The sequence below is a fragment of the Perognathus longimembris genome, chromosome 26 (assembly GCF_023159225.1).
Source record: "Perognathus longimembris pacificus isolate PPM17 chromosome 26, ASM2315922v1, whole genome shotgun sequence".
In the NCBI taxonomy this organism is placed as follows: domain Eukaryota; kingdom Metazoa; phylum Chordata; class Mammalia; order Rodentia; family Heteromyidae; genus Perognathus; species Perognathus longimembris.
The window spans coordinates 9,822,220-9,842,737 of NC_063186.1; the positions used below are offsets into that span (position 1 = coordinate 9,822,220).

The 20,518-nt window shown below is 48.3% G+C and overlaps 1 protein-coding gene across 5 annotated transcripts in view; it reads right to left on the bottom strand.

Annotated features, from left to right (window-relative positions):
• Positions 1–20,518, bottom strand: part of Dhx30 (DExH-box helicase 30) — a 28,863-nt gene extending 8,345 nt beyond the window's left edge. The window contains exons 1-6 of one of the 5 annotated variants that reach the window (XM_048334535.1): positions 20,324–20,518; positions 17,519–17,613; positions 14,590–14,644; positions 10,310–10,405; positions 1,630–1,760; positions 906–1,016 (exon numbers count right to left, since the gene is read on the bottom strand). In XM_048334535.1, the coding sequence (XP_048190492.1) occupies positions 906–1,016; positions 1,630–1,760; positions 10,310–10,405; positions 14,590–14,617 (366 nt within the window). In that variant the 5' untranslated portion in view covers positions 14,618–14,644; positions 17,519–17,613; positions 20,324–20,518. Of the gene's footprint in view, positions 1–905; positions 1,017–1,629; positions 1,761–4,035; positions 4,250–9,262; positions 9,295–10,309; positions 10,406–14,589; positions 14,645–16,225; positions 16,372–17,518; positions 17,614–20,323 lie in introns of those variants that run through there. The other 4 variants (XM_048334532.1, XM_048334536.1, XM_048334534.1 and 1 more) reach the window with 4 other exon arrangements.

The following is a 20,518-nucleotide window of genomic DNA, read 5'->3' on the forward strand; positions in this document are numbered from 1 at the left end:
ATGCCTACAATTCCAGCTACTTGGGAGACAGTGACAGGAAGACCATGCTTTCAGGCCAGCCCAAGGCAAAGTTAGCCCACTACCCATCTAGAAAACCAAACTACAAACAGAAGGCCTGCAGTTACAGCTCAAGGGAGAGAGCATTATGGGGGTTACAAAGGTAACCATACTCCTGAGGGCAGCTAGGCCACTGGCGTGGAGAAAAAAATAACCACAAGCAGCGGAAGCTATCTGCACAAAGTGGGCCAAGGGGGGAGAAATCAGAACAATGAAGTATTTGAGGACTCAAGAAAGAATCAGAGGAGTCTAACAATTAGATAAAGAGCAGATATAAAGGCCTGGGAAGCAGAGAAAGGCTCAAAGTTAGCAAGACCCAAAGGGGGGGGGGGACACCCACGAGAAACAGGGAAGAGTGGTGATCATCACTGAGGAACAACCATCAGAGTCCATTACAAGCAAGAGAAGACAACTGGCCCTAGGAAGTCTATGTGAAATAACAGAAGAAGGGAAAAAGAAACTAAAATGAAACTATATCCCTCCAGATGTTTCTGGAGGGAATTCATCATGGTGGGGAAAAAAGAAATCTATTCGCTCGCTGGGTAAAGGAGGAGGATCCAGGAAGTGGGAAAGGAAGTGGGGTGAGGGAAGAGGGTCTGCATGGCTTTTTTTTTTTTTTTTGGCCAGTCCTGGGGCCTGGACTCAGGGCCTGAGAACTGTGCCTGGCTTCTTTTTGCTCAAGGCTAGCACTCTGCCACTTGAGCCACAGCGCCACTTCTGGCCATTTTCTGTATATGTGGTGCTGGGGAATTGAACCCAGGGCCTCATGCATACGAGGCGAGCACTCTTGCCACTAGGCCATATTCCCAGCCCCTCTGCATGGCTTTTACTATTTACTAGCAGGTTACCTTGAACAGCTGGCAGGCGGCAGCTGCAGCTTGCCTCTCCGCATCGATCTTCTTGCTGCCATAGCCTTCTACCTCTACGCTCTTGGGCCACTTGATGTGCAGGGTGACTTTCTGAGAAGCAAGAGGAGAGACAATCGGGCAAGTCCTGAGTGTCCATCACAGCAATGATGTGCTAGGCTCTGAGCTGCAAGCAGGACAAAAGTCCCAACCCCCACCATCAACTCCTGGTGAGATGAACTTTCTCATCCTCCAGCCATTACTCTACAAGTTCTTTTACTTCTTCAAAGTGACATGTTCTGACCAGAGGGTATACTGGGACTTATCTTTTTTTTTTTTTTTCTTTTTAACTCTTTACCCAGAATGCTACATGCCTTCATGTGGGGCCCAGGATCTTTAAGACTAGAAGCAGAATCTTTTTCACCTTTAACTCTCAAGAGTCCTACTTAGTCCACGAGGGACTGAAATGAAGGTATGTAGGAGCTGTCTTAAAAGAACATGGGAATTCCTCATCTGCCCTTCCCCACCCCCCAACCATGCACATGTGTCTTCTGGCTCTTGTTCAAACCTAACTTTGTTTTGAGATTCTCTGGTGGCCATTTTAATTCAGATAATTCCCTGGAAAAACTTCAGGCTTCCTTGGAAAAAAAAAAAAAAAAAGCTCTGAGAGAGAAAAGGGCTGCTTGTCCCTGGGGTCAAACCACTGCTTCCCCTACCCGCCAGTTACCTTTTTCTTCGGTCCATTTGTGTGTACGTAGACTAGTTTGTCTTTTGCATGTGAGATACCAAGGGCTCTCCCAATCACACTGTTGAGAAGGTTTTTAGGCTGTGGGAACTCTTTTAATAGGTCCCTGGAAGCTAAGAAAATAAGAACAAAAGCATTAACGTTCTTAATCTTAAAAACCAACAAGCAAGCAACTCTGGGCTATTCTGATGATATAGGCCTCTGACTCCTGCATCACCTAACAACATTTTGGAAAAGGAAAGATGAATGGCTTACAGAGGAGAAGGGCACCACACATACCTGCATGACCACTTCCGGGAAAAGGGCCAATAAATGGCTCATATATCACTGAAGGGGCCAGCATTCTCTTCTCCATTGAAGATTTTGATTGTTCATACATCAGCTACAAAAGCCTCAATTGTTAACAAACTCCTTTCATCTAAACTCTGAAGGAAGATACTACACAGAAAGCAATACAATCTGGAGAGCAAGACCCCAACTTCAGGAAGTCACAAACCTCTGTAGTTAAGTGATGAGAGCCCATTGTCCACTAGGACCTAGCTGTCAACTGTAAAAGACCTTGAAGCGATAGAAACTACCAGAGTTAAGACAGGAATGAGCCATTCCTTTCCCTGATTCTGCTAGCGTTGAGGGGCAGAAGGATGCATCAGAAACCACAAGGGATATCTCACTTCATTTTGGAGTACAAAGAGCTGACATGGCCACCTCCGTGCAGCTTGTATCAGATACAGGACCACAAAGAGGACTGTTGGGAGTAGCTAGATACAAGAGGAAGGGCTGAAACATTAAAACAAACAAACAAACAAAACAAAAAACACCTCCAACAGAGGCAGAGACCTGCAGAGGATATGCCTGACTTCTTATTTTCCACCTTTAGTCTGCCATGATATTCTACTTCATTTTATACCAGTAGTAGGGCTTGAAGTCAGGGCCTGGCATTCCCACTTGGTTTTGTTTTGCTCAAGGCTAGCACTCTACCATTTAAGTCACACCTTAACTTCGGCTTTTTGGTGGTTATGAAGAGTCTCATGGGCCTTCCTGATTTGGCTTTGAACCTCACTCCTCAACTCTCAGCCTCCCGAGTAGCTAGAATTACAGGTGTGAGTCACGAGCACCCGGCAAATATTCAACTTTAAGACAGCTCCAAAGTGGGAGTTTTCATTACATGTGCACTTGCTTCATCGTAATCACCTGGGCAGTTTCTACACAGCACTGGATACCCCAAGAATGACTGCAGTGTTCAGGTCAGCTTTCTGCTTTGTTTTGTTTTGTTTTGCCAATCCTGGGGCTTGGACTCAGGGCCTGAGCACTGTCCCTGGCTTCTTTTTGCTCAAGGCTAGCACTCTACCACTTGAGCCACAGCACCACTTCTGACCTTTTCTATATATGTGGTGTTGAGGAATCAAACCCAGGGCTTCATGTACAGGAGGCAAGTACCCTACCATTAGGCCACATTCCCAGCCCCTTGTTTTTGTTTTTCTTTTTTTGCCAGTCCTGGGACTTTAACTCAGGGCCCAGGCACTGTCTCTGAGCTTTTTCTGCTCAAAACTAGCACTCTACCACTTGAGCCATAGCACCACTACCAGCCTTTTCTGTTTGTTTGGTGCTGAGGAATCGAACCCAGGGCTTCATGCATGCTGGGCAAGCACTCTACCACTAAGCCACAGTCCCAGTCCAGTCTTCTGTATTTTGAAAATGTCCCTCCCAGGTGGTTTGATAGAAACCTATTGCTTGCTTTGGACTCTATTTCTTTGGGCCAACCAAAATGGGAGCGTTCTGAGGGCCTGATTTTTTAAATGCCATTTTATAAAGCCATTAAGACTCAGATAAGCCACGACCTAAGTAGAATCCAGGGGATTTGATCCTACAGAGAGCTCCAACTTTAGCACCCATGAGCCCTACAGGTGTGCACCGAGGCTCCCTCTACCGCCCCTCGATGGGTCCCCCCTGCCTTACTCAGGACGTCGAGGGCTGTCTAGTTGCCCCCCCCCGCCCCGCCCCCCTCCGGGCGGGTGGCTTCGGCTCTCGGTGGGATTTCTGAAACCCCAGGTGTACTGAGGGCTACTTCCCACAATGCGTGTCCCTTCCGGTCCCGTCCTAACCCTGGCAGGAGTTAGACGTTCACCCTCGGGGTCCCGCACCTGTCACCTGTGCCCGCCCGGGGGGGGGGGGGGGACCGGGGTGGGAGGGACACCGGGCCGCGCAGAGCTTTCCCGCAGCAGGGCCCGGGGAGGGTCGGCTGCTTTCGGGAAAGGGGAGCCCCGCGGCCCGGCCGGCCCGGCGGGCGGAGCTCATCCTCAACCCCACCCCCCACCCCGCCGGCCCCCGGCCCCGCCGCTCCCCGGGAGTCAAGGGCGTCGCGGCCCGCCCGCCCACCGCGGCCCTCACCGTTCACCATGCTCCCGTCGCCGTCCCCGGGCTCACCAGGAGCCGCTTCCGACTCGGCCTCGACGGCCTCCTGGGCGCCGTCGAAGCCTGACGACAGGCCGCGCGACCGGCTCTGTCGCCAGGCGGCGCGGGGACCCGGCGGCCGCAGGCGCGGAGAGACGCCGGCCGCCAGCGACATGAGCCTCCTGGCGGCCGCCATCGCGCTCCCGCCGGCCCCCGCGGCCCCGGAAGGCGCCGGGGGCCCGCGAGCGGGGGCGGGGCCTGGGCGCGGAGGCGGGGCCGCGCGCCCCCTGCCGGCCGGCCGGCGAGACGCAGGGCAGCCTTGGCGGGAAGCGGGGTCCCTTTCCCATCGATCCCATGGAGCCCATCGCGCCCGCGGCGGGCGCCCCGAGGTGGGAGGGCGAGCCCCCCCCCCCCCTCCGGCGAGCCTGCGGAGGGATCTGGGCGGCGGGGGGGGCGGGGAGCGCGTGCTGCTGCTGCTCGCCCGTCTCAAGGGCCCGACGGGCCTGCCTCTCAGCCGCCCGGGCGTCAGAGTCCGAGGCTGGCAGGTAAGGGGGAGGGGAGGCAAGGTGCAGATGCCACGGGGCGCCGGCCCAGAGCCCCGGGACCGACGTGGCCACTCCTCCTAGCCCCTTCTAGCTGGAGTCAGCCCTTTCCCTTGCATTTCTTTCCTCGGTGCTGGTCCTGGGCTTGAACTCAGGGTCTGGGCCCTGTCCCCGGGCTTCCCTTTGCTCAAGACCGGGCCATCTACCGCTTGAGCCACAGCGACATTGCTGGCTTCTTTTTTTTTGGGGGGGGGGGGGGAGGAGGGGAATTTACTGGAGATAAAAGAGTCTCACCAACTTCCCTGCACAGGCTGGTTTCAAACCAAGATCCTTAGGTCTCAGCCTCCTGAGTAGCCAGGATGACAGGCTGGAGCTGCCAGTGAAGGCCTAGCTCTGGAATAGGGCCTTTAAAAAAAAAAAAAAAAAAAGGTTCCCAAGCAATTGGGAACACACAGGATACTGAATCAATACTTGGGGCCCAGTCTCAACTCTACCACTTGCCATGGGAGCATCTTGAGCAAGTTCATCAACTGGAATAATTACAGCAAACTTGTTCTACTCATTTTTTTTTCCTCTAGGATCAAATAGCAATATTGCAAAGAAGAAGGTTTTACAGATGCCCTGTGAAAAAAGTTGCTAGCTTTGGAGGATGGAAATCACAAGGGGGAACTTCTGTTCCTCAGAAACAGACGCAGGTGGGGGGGGGATAGCCTCAACTTCAACTCCTCCATTTACTCCTCAGTGGGTCTTTCCCAGCAAAGGGACAAAGCCACCGTGACAAGGAGTCATTCACTACCCACTGTACCACACGTACCCCACACAGAATAATTATCCAAGGGCTTTTTTTTTTTTTTGCATTTGACCACGTGGCTCATTAATTTCCCCAAAGTCTACAAGCTTCTGGAATCATCCTCAAGGACAGGAAGCAGACTCAATTCCCTCAAACGAATCTAGATGTGTACCAATCCAGGGAGGGACTGCAGTAGCTGAGGACAAACTTGGAAAATTCTGGAGCCTGAAAAGTTGAAGGAAACAAGCCTAGAACACAAAGACACCACTTTAACGGATCCTTTCTGAAGCCCTCATACTGCACTCTGCTTGGACAGCCTCTTAGCGTATAGCTAAAATGCCACCATTTCTTGGATTCCAAAGGGCAAAGGAAGGGATAAATACAAAAGCAAGACTGGTCAGGAGTTGCTAAGTGTTCAAGCTGATAGTTTCAGGGGAGTTCATAATAGCACATTTTCTACTTTAGAAGGCATATTTAAAACATGTTTTAAATTTTATGTTAATGTGTGTGTAGCACACACATGAGCTAGTGGCTCATGCCTGTAAGCCTAGTTACTGAGGACACTGAGACTTGGAAGATCACAGTTCAAAGGCCAGATAGAAAAGTCTGCAAGAGGGCTGGGAAGGTGGCTTAGTGGTAGAGCGCTTGCCTAGCATGCGTGAAGCCATGGGTTCAATTCCTCAGGACCACATATACAGAAAAAGCCGGAAGTGGCGCTGTGGCTCAAGTGGTAGAGTGCTAGCCTTGAGCAATAGAAGATCTGGGACAGTGCCCAGGACCTGCCCTGAGTTCAAGCCTCAGGACTGGGAAAAAAAGAAAAAGGGCAAGAGAGAGAAGTCTGCAAGACTCCATCTTCAATTAACCAGCAAAAATCGGGGCTGGAGGCACAGCTCAAGTGGTAGAGTGCCAACTATGAGCAAGAAAGCCAAGAAGAGCACAATGTCCTGAGTTTCCGCCACAGTACTAGCAAAAAATTTAAATAGATGTATACATATATACACATATAGTCACCCTGAACAAGTATTTTACTCTTGCAAGCATGACTGTAAAATCAAGGTTGCTTTTCAGACCAGTGGTCCATAGCAAGAGTTGGTAAATTATAGCCTTGAGACCAAATCCAGCCCCATCACCTGGTATTATAAATAACATCTGAATGGGACACAAACATGCTTTTGTGTTTATGTATCACCTATAACTGCTTTCGTGCTATAATGGCAAAGTTCATTGCCACAGAAAACATACAGCCTGCAAAACCTCAAATACCTCTATCATCTGACTCACAAAAAATGTTTTGTCAACTCTTGTTGAAGAAAACAAGAGGGGCTAGGGGCTGGGGATATGGCCTAGTGGCAAGAGAGCTTGCCTGGTATACATGAGGCCCTGGGTTCGATTCCTCAGCACCACATATACAGAAAACAGCCAGAAGTGGCGCTGTGGCTCAAGTGGCAGAGTGCTAGCCTTGAGCAAAAGGAAGCCAGGGATAGTGCTCAGGCCCTGAGTTCAAGGCCCAGGACTGGCCAAAAAACAAAACAAAACAAGAGGGGCTAAGGTCCTTCCCTTTTGCTAACAGTTAAGTCTTCCCAACATTCTTTTTTTTTCCTTGTCAGTCCTGGGCCTTGTACTCAGGGCCTGAGTGCTGTCCCTGGCTTCCTTTTGCTCAAGGCTAGCACTCTGCCACTTGAGCCACAGCGCCACTTCTGGTCGTTTTTTACATATGTGGTGCTGGGGAATCGAACCCAGGGCTTCATGTATACGAGGCAAGCACTCTTGCCACTAGGCCATATTCCCAGCCCTTCCCAACATTCTTGAGAGAGAGAAAGTGATCTCCTTTACCTGTGAAAAAAGGAAGGAAGTTCTGAAAATGGGAGTTTATTGGCTTAGACATCTCTGAGAACTTCAGGATCAAGCATTGTCTTGCTCTGCTTCATGTGTTGTAGCTACCAGGGTGCAATTAAAATACAAAGGATATGAATACCTAGAACCTAAAATAAAGCCCCCAAGAAACTGGGTAGCAGTGGCTCATGCCTAAAATCCTGGCTGTTCAGGAGGCTGAGATCTGAGGACTGATTTGAAGCTAGCCTGAGCAGTAAAGTCTGTGAGACTTTTAATTTCCCACCAACCAACAAAATGCCAGAAGTGGAGCTGTGGCTCAAGTGCTAGAGTCTTGAAAAGAAAAAAATAAAATAAAAAGCCCAAAGACAGTGCTCAGGTTCTGAGTTCAAGTTCCAGGGTTGGCACAAACAAAACTACAAAATAAAACAAGCCCCCCCCCCCCCAAGAACAGGCAATAGGAAGAAGCAAACCAGATAACATATGGAGAGAGTAAGAGAAACGACCAGCACCTAAACCTACTGAGGGGCTTGGCCAACCTGTGGCGAGTTACTCAGTAATAGCTTATTTTATGGCTGGCTGGAATAGCAAGTAGCAGCCAACCTATCTATCAGTGAGAGGGCTGCTTGATGACTCTACTAAGTCACCCACCTGCCGGCATTTCCGTTCCACATGTGGAAAGCTCCAGACCCCTTGGTGGAAAACCACTACCACATTAAGAACACCCCCACCCCCACCCCCAAATCACAGCAGCTATCCTGTTACCCCTTGGGGCTTTCTACGGCACCACGCCTCAGAGCTGAGTGGATGCGGGCGGTGTACTGGGAACAGTGGAGACACATGGAGGTGGCTATCTCCATGTATTCACCCTTGAGCTTGAGCTTTGGTTTTGTTTTTCCAATTCCATATGCTGACTCTGATGGACTCTGTGTTCATAGAAAGGGCCACCCATTCTGGGGATTTTTTTTTTTTTTTAATTTCAATGCATGAGAAACGGTTCCTGCCACACACCACCGTAAGGGCAATAGCAGCCGTGAAGCCTCTGGGGAATTGAGGGGTGGGGGTGGGGTAGGAATGGCAGTATCAGGAGCCTGATAATCCCAGCAAAAAAAAAAAAAAAAAAAAGGTAACGTAGCCAGGCACCGGTGACTCCCACCTGTCACCCTAGCTACTCAGGAGGCTGAGATCTGAGGATTGCAGTTCAAAGCCAGCCTGAGGAGGAGACGCTTATCTCCAACACACCACCAGAAAACCAGAAGCGGAGCTATAAAGCTCAAAGTGGTAGAGCTCTATCTAGCCTTGAACTCAGAGCTCAAGGACAGTGCCCAGGCCCAGAGTTCAAGCCACATGACTGGTGAGGATGATGATGAAGAAGAAGCTTAGACGGAAGGATCACTTGACTCAGGAGTTTGAAATCAGCCTGGGCGATATAGCAAAGATTGTCTCAAATAATGAAAAGAAGAGAGCAAGAGAGAGGGAAGGAAGGAAGAAAAAGAATGAAAGACAAAGAGAAAGAAAGAAGGAAGGAGGAAAGAAGGAGAGAGAAAAAGAGGAGAGAAAGAAAGGGAGAGAGGGAGAGGGAGAGGAAGAAAGAGGGAGGGAAAGGGAGAGGGAGAGGGAGAGGGAGAGGGAGAGGGAGAGGGAGAGGGAGAGGGAGAAGGAGAGGGAGAGGGAGAGGGAGAAGGAGAGGGAGAGGCTGGGAATATGGCCTAGCGGCAAGAGTGCTTGCCTCATGTACATGAAGCCTGGGTTCAATTCCTCAGCACCACATATACAGAAAATGGCCAGAAGTGGCGCTGTGGCTCAAGTGACAAAAAGAAGCCAGGGACAGTGCTCAGGCCCTGAGTTCAAGGCCCAGGACTGGCCAAAAATAAAGGAAAGAAATAGAAAGAAAGAAGAGGGAAAGGCAGGCAAGAGAAGACAGAACAGGGCAGAAAGACCTAACAATCATATCAGAGGCAGGCTAAGGTGTAAGAGGGAAGGAGCAAGGCAAGCAGTGCCCCCAGCTAACCCTCTTCCAGCTTTACCAAAAGCCCAACGGGACAGTCTCAGAGCCACTCACCTGCCATGTTGGAAATGTTAACAACGTTCAGCCTTTTCGAGTTACAGGGCATTTTAAGAAAGGAAAAAAAAAAAAAAAAGGGCAATCAACTCTTGTTTTTGGCAATGGTAAGGGGTGGCATTTAACACCTAAGGCAAGGAATCAGAGGGTCTACACAGGGACTGTTATAACAGCTGCCCATCAGTAGTAAGGGCGGATTGCAGCAAAGGGCAGGAATTGGGCAGTAGCACCGGCCCTTCTACCCTTCCCAAGCTCGAAACCTTCAAAGCACTTTACAGGCAGAGCCTAAGGGCCAAGAAGCTGTGTGTCTCCAGATGAGAAGGAAAATCGTATTAGCTAAAATAATGCTCCTTCCGTGTCAGCAGGTAGCCTGTGGCTGACAGGAGCAACGGATCAGACAAAAACAAAATAAAATAAGATCAAGTCACCAGGGACGCTAAGAGTTGGCAGACCTAGAAAAGATCTCAGTCTGAGCGGAAAGAAAAAAAAGATGCTCATGAGTAGAAAATGCTGCTCTGAGCCCTGTTTCTGGGTGCCGTGTGACCTGATGTTGAGCTGTCACTAATCTGGGGGCGCTGACATGCTCTCCTCTCAAAACGACAGCCTTACCTTGCCCAAAGCCTGACAGGTGGATTTCAATGTCAGTAAAGTGCTTTGAGGGACTGAGGGGGAGAAGGGAAGGAACCTGGCTGGGCAGAGGTCGGGATCTTCCTTGTGACCTGCTGTCTTTTGAGAGCCAGAGCCATCCCTAGAAAGCTGAACTGTTCTCCGTGCCGGATGCACAACGCCTGGGCGACTTGTGTTCCAGGGGACTACGGGGGTCAGGCCCTATAACCGAGGATTGTGAAGAGCCCAGAATTTTCCAAGGGCTCCATGGGTTTCAGCTGAGCCCCATCCGTCCCCCGACTCATTTTCCAGAGAGGCTCCACAGCCCCATCACCCAGCGTTCCCCCACCTCCAGGCAGACAGACCCCTGGACCAGGCTGAGGCTGGCGGCCACGCCCCCTCCCTGGGCTGAGGCGGGCGGCCACGCCCCCTCCCCCTTACCTCGAGAGATGGTGCCTCCAGGGGCGGGGTTGACACACATGGGCGGAAGGCGGGGTGGGGGAAGTTTGCACTGACGCTGTCTGTGCTGGGCCCGATCTGGGGGGAGGGGGAGAGAGTGAGGGTATCAGAACATGTGGTCACCCCCCTCCCACCCCCATACTACAGAGCCCTGAAATGACTGCCCTAGAGTGAGGAGCTGGTGGGCAGCAGGGCTGCTGACTGGCATTGGGAGTTTTATTTAATAGTTGAAAGCCGAAAGCCAATGCATTAAGTAAACCCAACCAATCACCACCTTCTACATTTTCTTCTTCTTCCTCTTTTCTTAGTGCAAGTTCTGGGACTTGAACTCAGGGACCTGGGCTTTGTCCCTGAGCTTCTTTGTTCAAGACTAGCACTCTACCATTTGAGCCACCTTTCCACGTCGAGCTTTCTAAGCTGTTTATTGGAGATAGAGAGTTTCATGGACTTTTCTTGCCTGGGCTGGCTTTGAATAATGATCCTTCAGATCTCAGCCTCCTGAGTAGCTAGGAAGCCAGGCGTGCACCTAGCTCCAACTTCTACTTTTGTAGCTATCTATGCATTTGCTATGGTTTCAACTTGGGCCACCTTAGTCCCCACATCTCGGATAATTTTTTCCCTCCCTCTATGGAAGGACAACAAAGGGATTCATTAATTATTGTGATTAAGTCTAGAGGCTAAAAGCAAATCCACAATTAACTAGAATTGTCTCCTTTTCTAACAGTGCCATTCCAAGCACATGCATTCATTTAGACTAAACAACACTTACCAGTGACTACAAAGTAAATTTTTAAGAAGCTCTAATACCTGAACTAAACTGAAGACATTCACTGAGTTTTCTATAGAAAGGTAGAAAAGCATGAGTTGAAGAAGGCATAAAGCCAGGCAGAAGTGACTCATACCTATAATCCTAGCTACTCAGGAGGCTGAGACCTGAAGATCACAGTGCAAAGCCATGCTTGGACAGGAAAGCCTGTGAGACTCTTATCTCCAATTAACTACCCAAAAGCTGGAAGTGGAGATGTAACTCAACTTACAGAGTGCCAGCCTTGAGCAAAAGAGCTCAGGGACAGCAGCCAGGCCCAGAGTTCAAGCCCCAAGACCAGCACTCAAACAAACCCACAAACCCCAAAATAATCAAAATAATCAACAACCAAAAAAAGGTTTGCCTGAAGGGAAGTATTGAAGACAGTCTTTCTGATTAGTGGTTCTCTGTGAGATAAAATGACTGTTAGTCAGTACATAATACTTACTTATAGCAAATCAAGGCCCACAGTTTAAAGCCTCTTAATGACAATACGGATTGTGAGTTTATGAGGGGTCAGGCTTTGTTCTAAGCAGTTAACACGTATAACACACCTGATCCTTGTAACAACACACCTTTTACAAGTGGTGACAAACCTCTCTCCTTATTAGGTAAATAGAGTTTTCAGCTCCAAAACAGAAATGTGCTGCCCATTCTAACCTCACCTTTAGTTTTGTCCTTTCTTAGCCAAAAGAGAAAGAGAAAAAGAGAAGGAAAGAAAAATATGATAAAACGTATTTGTGAAGCTGGGTGCTGGTGGCTCACACTTGTAATCCTAGCTACTCAGGGGGCTGAAATATGAGGATAGGGGTTCAAAGCCAGCCCCTTCAGGAATGTTGGTGAAACTCATATCTCCAGTTAACCACTCGAGAACTAAAAGTGGCCCTGCGGCTCAAGTGGTAGAGAGCACTTGCCCTTAGCAAAAGAAGTTCAAGGACAGGGCCCAGGTCTGGAGTTCAAGCCCCAGACTGACAAAAGACAAGAAAAAACAAAATATGTATTTGTATATGCTTATATATGTGTGTATGCTGGTACTCGGGCATGGAAATTTGGCTTCTTGCTCTCTCACTTGGCTGGCACTAAATCACTTGAGCCTAACTTTCAGTTCCAGAAAGTAATGTTTTCAAGCACCATGAAAACAAATAGAGGTACTAAAGAGGTTGCTCTGAACCCTGGAACATCCATCTATCCCTCCTTCTGGCCCCATTTCCAAGTTTCTTTCCTTCCTTCCTTCCTTCCTTCCTTTCTGGGGCTTGAACCCAAGGCCTGAGCACTGTCCCTATCCTTCTTTTTGCTCAAGGCTAGCACTCTACCACTTGAGTCACAGCACCACTTTGGGCTTTTTCTCTTTATGTGGTACTGGGGAATTGAACCCAGGGCTTCATGCATGCTAGGCAAGCATTCTACCACTAAGCCACATTCCCAGCCTAGCCCATTCCAAATTTATACAGTAACACCTGGCCAGTGGTTCCTAGGCATCTAGTAACATAACATGGCAGGGAGACACAATCGGGAGACACAATCGGGAGAGCCTATTTAATCTAAAGCTCTGGACATGCTAGCCTGGTTATTATTTAGTAGTACAGCAAGTTCAGTTTTTTTTTTTTTTTTTTTTTGCCAGTCCTGGGCCTTGGACCCAGGGCCTGAGCACTGTCCCTGGCTTCCTTTTGCTCAAGGCTAGCACTCTGCCACTTGAGCCACAGCGCCACTTCTGGCCGTTTTCTATATATGTGGAGCTGGGGAATCGAACCCAGGGCTTCATGTATACAAGGCAAGTTCTGTTGCCACTAGGCCATATTCCCAGCCCGAGTACAGCAAGTTCAGAGAGAGGCTCAAACTTGCGTCAGTTTCAGTATAGGACAGGAGTTTTACTCTTTATTCCCTTGAAGCCATGCTTTTGTTCAAGACACACAAACTCCTCAAGATCTGGGCTCCTGAAATTCTCACAAGGTATTTCATTTCGCGTTACATATATCCTTTTTTTTTTTTTTTGTGCCAGTCCTGGGGCTTGGACTCAGGACCTGAGCACTGTCCCTGGCTTCTTTTTGCTCAAGGCTAGCACTCTGCCACTTGAGCCACAGTGCCCCTTCTGGCCGTTTTCTATATATGTGGTGCTGGGGAATCAAACCCAGGACTTCATGGATGTGAGGCAAGCACTCTACCTCTAGGCCACATTCCCAGCCCTTAAATATATCCTGAATTCTTCCCTATAGCTTAGTTCCAGCATGACTCTGCAGTAGATTATGCAGCCTCCTCATGTCCTCTGCTACGGACCACTAAGTTCAAGACTTGTCCGAGTTCATATGATGCACTGATAATCACCATATACACTTCCGCTAGTGTTTACTGAGGTTTATCATGTACAAAATGCTCAGACAGGTACTATAGACAATAAAACAGCACAACAAGCCCTGGATACAGGGAGCTTCTGATCCAATATTGTAAAAAGAGAATTTGGGTTGAGCACTGGTGGCTCACGCCTGTAAACCTGGCTACTCAGGTGACTGAGATCTGAGGATCACGGTTCAAAGCTAGTCCAGGCAGTTAAAAAATTTTCAAAATTCTCATCTCCAATTAAGCACCAAAAGATTTGGAAGTGGAGCTGTGGTTCATGTGGTGGAAGGCTAGCCTTGAGCATAAAAGCTCAGAGACAATGCCCAGGTGCTGAGTTCAAACTCCAGGACCGGCACACACAAAAAAAGAATTTAGTTGGGTACCAGAGGATCAAGACAGTAATCCCAGCTACTCAGGAGGCTGAGATCTGAGAATCATGGTTCTAAGCCAGCCCAGGCAGGAAAGTCTGTGAGAATCCTATGTCCAATTAACCACCAGAAAACCAGAAGTGGTACTGTGGCTCAAAATGGTAAAACGTTAGCCTTAAAGCTCAGGGACAGTACCGCAGGCTCTGAGTTCAAGCCCCATGAGTGACAAAAACATAAGAAAATGAATGAATGAATTTGGCATAGACTAATCACAGGTTGTCACGGATATGTTACTAAGGTAAGTTATAGAAAAATTGTATCTAGTCAAGAGAGTCAGGAAAAGATTCATGAAGCAGATGATGGAAAATACCAGCTTAGAAAAAAAAAGACAAGGGCTGAGGATATGGCCTAGTGGCAAGAGTGCTTGCCTGGAATACATGAAGCCCTGGGTTCAATTCCCCAGCACCACATATATAGAAAACGGCCAGAAGTGGTGCTGTGGCTCAAGTGGCAGAGTGCTAGCCTTGAGCAAAAAGAAGCCAGGGACAGTGCTCAGGCCCTGAGTCCAAGCCCCAGGACTGGCAACCCCCCCCAAAAAAAAGCAGGGTAAGAGGAGGCAGAAGTTATGCATGCAAAGCAAGGGAAGGGCTTTGAAAAGCCACCTCTGAAAGGATCAAAGAACTATGGGATAGTAAAGGAAGTTCACAGGAGTCACAGCTGGGGATCACAGAGAGGAGGCATCATTACATTCTTACCTTTTCTGAATGAGTCCAGGCTGAACATGTCTGGCCAAGAGGGAAAGCTGGAATCCTAAGAAGGACGGTCAAAAGGCAACAGTTAATATTCCTGTTCTAAGAATTCACAGAAGATTTTCAATAACAGAATTGTAAGGAAGATGAGAGAGAGAGAAAAAAAATGAAGCTCTTCACTAGGGGGCTCCACCCACAACAGCACCCCAATCTCTTTTTTTTTTTTTCCCACTCCTGGGGCGTGAACTCTGAGCTTCATTTTGCTCAAGGCTAGCACTCTACCACTTGAGTCACAGCACCACTTCGGGCCTTTTCTATTTATGTAGTACTGAGGAATCGAACCCAGGGCTTCATGCATGCTCTACCACTTGGCTACCTTTCCAGCCCCAGCTCCTCGGTCTTAAGGATGAGAAGCTGAGCTCTGCTTTCAATTAATTACATGTACTTACTTCTTTCTAATTGAGAGCTTTCTTCTTCCCACTGTTTAAGATTGGAATAATAACATCCAAAAGTAATTGTTTAAAGATTTGGGGGAAAAAAAAGGTGGGTTTTTTTTTGGGGGGGTAAGGGAGGAACTGGTGGCTCAGGCCTGCAATGCTAGCTACTCAGGGGGGCTGAGATCTGAGAGTCGCCCTTTAAAGCCACCCTGGGCAGGGAAATCTAGGAGACTCTTCTCTGCGATTAACCAGCAAAAAGCTGGAAGGGGAGCTGTGGCTCAAGTGTTAAGGTCAGTAACAAGGCCCTAAGTTCAAGCCCCAGGACCCGCACGCACACACGCACACACACACACACACACACACACACACCTACACAGCTTTTTAAGCCATCCGTGGTGGAGCCTCTATGTCTCAAAGAAATAACAAATTAGCAATTCATAATTAGAATTCACAAACTTGTTAATTATAATCATAAATATTAAGTGAAAACACAACTATTAGCCCCAATTCTTTTTTGTTTTGTCTTTTGACACAGGTTTTTGCTATGTAGACCAGCTGTTGACCCTTCCAGCTATCCAAGTGCTGGAATTAAAGGCTACCACCACCGTGCAAAAGATATTGGTGCATTTTACTCATTAGTACATCTAGTTGGGGAATATACCTAAAGCTGATAGGAAAAAAAAAAACAACAAAAATACCTCTACTTTAACAATTTTTGTCCCAAATACATACACTCAGATAGATGTTCAAGCAATATATTATTAGATTAGGTGCCATAATTTTTAGTAGCCATAGTTTAAAAACATCTACACAGCCTGGTGCTGGCAACTCAAGCCTGTCATCCTAGCTACTCAGGAGGCTGAGATCAGAGGATCATGGTTCAAAGCCAGCCCAGGCAGGAAAGTCCATGAGATTCTTATCTCCAATTAGGCACCAAAAAGCCAGAAGTGGAGCTGAGGCTCAAGTGGTAGAGTACTAGCCTTGAGCAAAAGTATATCAGGGATAGCACCCAGGCCCTGAGTTTAAGCCCCAGGATGGGCACAATAGATCAATAACAATATAAATAAATACATCTACACCATGTTTTAGCACATTAGGTGAATGTCCACTATTATAAGACATCTCCTGGGTACCTACAGGGTTATTCCTGACTATTATTTTCTCTCATAGTTAAATTATGGGGAAGTGGGGAGTGAAAGGCTAACCTGGGGCTGAATCTTTCAGGTCCATAGCAGGTCTGCCCTGATAGCCTTCTCTCCCCCAGGGATGCCGGAAATTTCAGCCGATAAGATATGGTAGCTCAGGGCTGGGAATGTGGCTTAGCGGTAGAGTGCTCGCCTAGCATGCAAGAAGCCCTGGGTTCGATTCCTCAGTACCACATACACAGAAAAGGCTGGAAGTGGGCGCTGTGGCTCAAGAGGTAGAGTGCTAGCCTTGAGCAAAAGGAAGCCAGGGACAGTGCTCAGGCCCTGAGTTCAAGCCCTAGGACTGGCAAAAAAAAAAAAAAAGAAGAAATTAGTGAAGATATGGTAGTTCAGAGAGAAAACGTCAATACAATAGCAATTAGGATACAATTTATTTTAAGAAGTTACATTCTACAGACTCCTATCCAAATTTAAATTTTTTTAAAAGGGTATCATTGTGGATCCTTGTTTTAAAGAAAACTTGAGTATTTTAAAAATACAAGGCATCTAAAGGTGATGATTAAGAAACAATATTTTCTTGCTAAGAAATTGTAAGTTAATTTACTCAGAAATAAGACTCTTGGCTTTTGCTGTTAAAATGTCTCTGATCCCCAGTGTCAATCAATGCTCATAAATACTATCTTCTTTTCTAGCATAAATATGTAGGTAGTATGATATTCAAGATAACAAGCTATCTCACATAAAGGTATCATAAAGAGCTCTAACATATTTCCAAGTTTCAAAAGAAACTTGCCTTCCTAATAATGTGGTGGTATGAAAACAAAATACTGCCTCTGTGTTTTTTTCCAGTTACATAGAGATAAATAAAATGCTATTAGGATAGGATTTCTTTCTTTCTTTTTTTTTTTTTTTTTGGTTGGTCCTGGGGCTTGAATTCAGGGCCTGGACACTGTCCCTGAGCCCTTCTGCTCAAGGCTAGTGCTCTACTACAGTGCCACTTCCAGTTCTTGAGTGGTAAACTGCAGATGAAAGTCTCATGGAGACTTTTCTGCCTAGGCTGGCTTTGAACCACAATCCTCAGATCTCAGCCTCCTGAGTAGCTAGGATGACAGGCATGAGCTACTGGTGTCCTGCTAGATTTCTTAACATAATAAAACACAACTTAAATTTAGGTATACTGACTATAAGGGATGATTTCAAGACAGACTCCTAATGACGAAGAATGACATTCCTCTTTCAAGACAGCCACAAATGGAACTAACACATGCCTTTAACCATGTCTTTTTGGTTTAACAGTAGGGCAGAGCATGAATGAGATCCAGCAAGGCTGTACACGTGGCTAAATGCACTTACCTTATAAACGCAGGAACAGGCTCAGATTGTGTAGGCTTTTGAACTGGAACTGAATTCTCCCCTTGCTATTCCTCATCACGAGGCTGGGCCTCCTCCTAGGAAGTACAATGGAGGGAGGGGGCACTAGATGGGTGATCCCCAAAGAGAAACAAAGTTGCACCAATCACAGAATTTCATGTACTGGAATTTCATGTACTAACTCTTAACAAGTTTGGTTAAGGGCATAAAACACACACAAAACACTAAAACCTCGCTTCAAAACCTACCAAGACCTGTTCTAGACCCATCAAGAATGTTTGCTGGGCGCTGGTGGCTCATGCCTGTCATCCTAGGTACTTGGGAAGCTGAGATCGGAGGATCACAGTTCAAATCCAGCCGGGTCAGGAAAATCTATGAAACTGTTCCGTCTAATTAACCACAAAAAGCATGCAGTGGAGGGGCTGGGAATGTGGCTTAGTGGTAGAGCGCTTACCTAGCAGGCATGAAGCCCTGGGTTCAATTCCTCAGTACTACATACACAGAAAAAGCTGGAAGTAGTGCTGTGACTCAAGTAGAAAAAAAAAGGAAAAGCTGACAGTGGAGTGTTCAAGTGTTAGAAAGGTAGCCTTGACCACAAGCACTAAGGGACCTAGCCCAGGCTAAGAGTTCAAGCCCCAGGACCAGGAAAAAAAAAAAAAGTGAGCTATCCTACCCCACTACCTGTAATATACCAAGAGGATGTCAAAATAAAGGAAGGTATGTAGGCCTGAGAAGTACTTCCTCCAAGCCTGAAACAAAGCCAATTTCATTTTTCTTTTTACCAGTCCTAGGGCCTGAACACAGGGTCTGGGTGCTATTCCTGACCCTCTTTGTGCTCAAAGCTGGAGCTCTACCACTTGAGGCATAGCACAGCACCACTTCTGGCTTTTTCTAAGCAGTTTATTGGAGATAAGAGTCTTGAGAACTTTTCGGCTCAGGTTGGCTTTGACTGTGATGTTCAGATCTCAGCCTCCTGAGTAGCTAGGATTACAGGTGTGAGCAACTGCAGCTGGCCCAACTTCATTTTTCTAAGCCCATAATGACTATACTATAAATCTACCTAAAGGAGATAAATGGGCTGTAATATTATTCCAGATTGAGGAAGTAACAATAACTCAATGTTGAATATCACATTTATGTTCACAAAGTATTTCCATGGGCTAACCCATTTCATTCCTGCAAATACCCTAGAAGTAAAAACAAAACAAAACAAAAAACTTTCCCAGAGAAGAAAATTGAAGCTCAAGGTTATACAACTTACCTCAGGAAAGGCTGGAAATCTACATTTGAGTGATGTGATTCTAAAACTTGCCCTGCCAGAAGTAAACTACTCTTTCTTTACTTCTGGCCTACCACAAGGAAGCCTAAATGCACCACATGCCTGAATTATACTGACATCTCCCAAGTTTTGAAAGGGTTCAAGAGTCTGCCAGTAGGAGCTGGGGATATGGCCTAGTGGCAAGAGTGCTTGCCTCCTATACATGAAGCCCTGGGTTCGATTCCCCAGCACCACGTATATAGAAAACAGCCAGAAGTGGCTGTGGCTCAAGTGGCAGAGTGCTAGCCTTGAGCAAAAGGAAGCCAGGGACAGTGCTCAGGCCCTGAGTCCAAGGCCCAGGACTGGCAAAAAAAAAAAGTCTGCCAGTGGATAAAACTTTGGGTTGTAGCTACATAGAACATACGAACAGACAGTATCTTGGGCCACTAAGAAGACAACCTAGCAAGACAGAAAATGCAAAGGATGTAAATGCACACAAGCTCTCACACCGACCCCAAATACTCCATAAATTAGAGGCCTCCCTCCTTGGAAACGCCAAGACGCTGAGATTTAAGGGTAAATTACAAGATGTGAGTCAAGGCCTTTCAAGAAACTACAAGGGACACCATCAGATAACCTCTTCTAGCCAGTTGGGCAGCAACTAAGAATGGGTGGAGAGCCTGCAAGAGACCTGCTACAGTGAACCTGCAAGGACTGGGGTTTATAAAGCTCAACACGGTGTCCACCTTGCAAAAATCTCAATGATGTGCTCAATATCGTTCCAAGAGGAGTAGCTAGAAAAAGCACGCGGCTCGCCATACTCCAAGCTTAGGGGGAAAATCTGAGGACCCCTGAGACTCCAGTTCACTACAAACAAAGGACCCAACATGCACAAGGTCTTCCCTGCAAAATTGGGCAAGTCACCAGCAGCGAACAAAGAACATTTCATCCCTTTGGCCTCCCCCAGTTAACAAGGTCGGTGCAATGGGGGGGGGGGGGGGGCAAATCAGAAGGGCTACGATGCATCAGGCGTGCGTGCGTGTGTGTGTGTGTGTGTGTCTTTCTCCGGACGAACGGTCCAGGGCTCAAAGGAGGAGGGGCAGACAAAAGGTCTCGGGGCAGTCGAAACACTTCCTCCAGGCCCAGCCCGGAGGAAACGGAGCATCCCCAGAGGCGAAGGCGTCGGTGCGCCCGTGAAGCGGGCCGCTCCGATGGCCCTGGCAGAGCCCCGGGCACAGCGAGGACCGCCCCGCCGGACCGGTCCGGCCCCCGCCCTCGCCCGGGCTCCATGGCAACAGCAGGCCGAGGCCTGGTTGCCCAAGGCTCGGCCAGGCCGGTTTCCCAGGCAGGCCTAGGATGCCCGGCCTGCTCCTCGGGCCCGCCAGCTCCTCCGCCCTCCTCTCCGCAAGCCTGGCGGGCGGACCCGGACCCCCTTCCTCGTGCTGACCACTACCCCCACCCCCGGCTACAGCAGGCTCCTCCAGGACGGGGGGGAGGCACGAAAAGGGAGAATAAAAAGCCCAATTCACCTGTTGTTACAGATGTGAAACAAGCCTCGGTGCACGGCGCATGAGCCGCTGGCCCCCCCCCAACCACGGCCGGACTACAACTCCCATCAGCGACAGCGCGACCCCTTCCGGGTCCCGTAGCGGAAGCCTCCGCCGGCCATCCGGGGAGCTCCGCTCCCCGCGACGCCCGCCCCGTGCGCGACGCCGTTTCTCCAA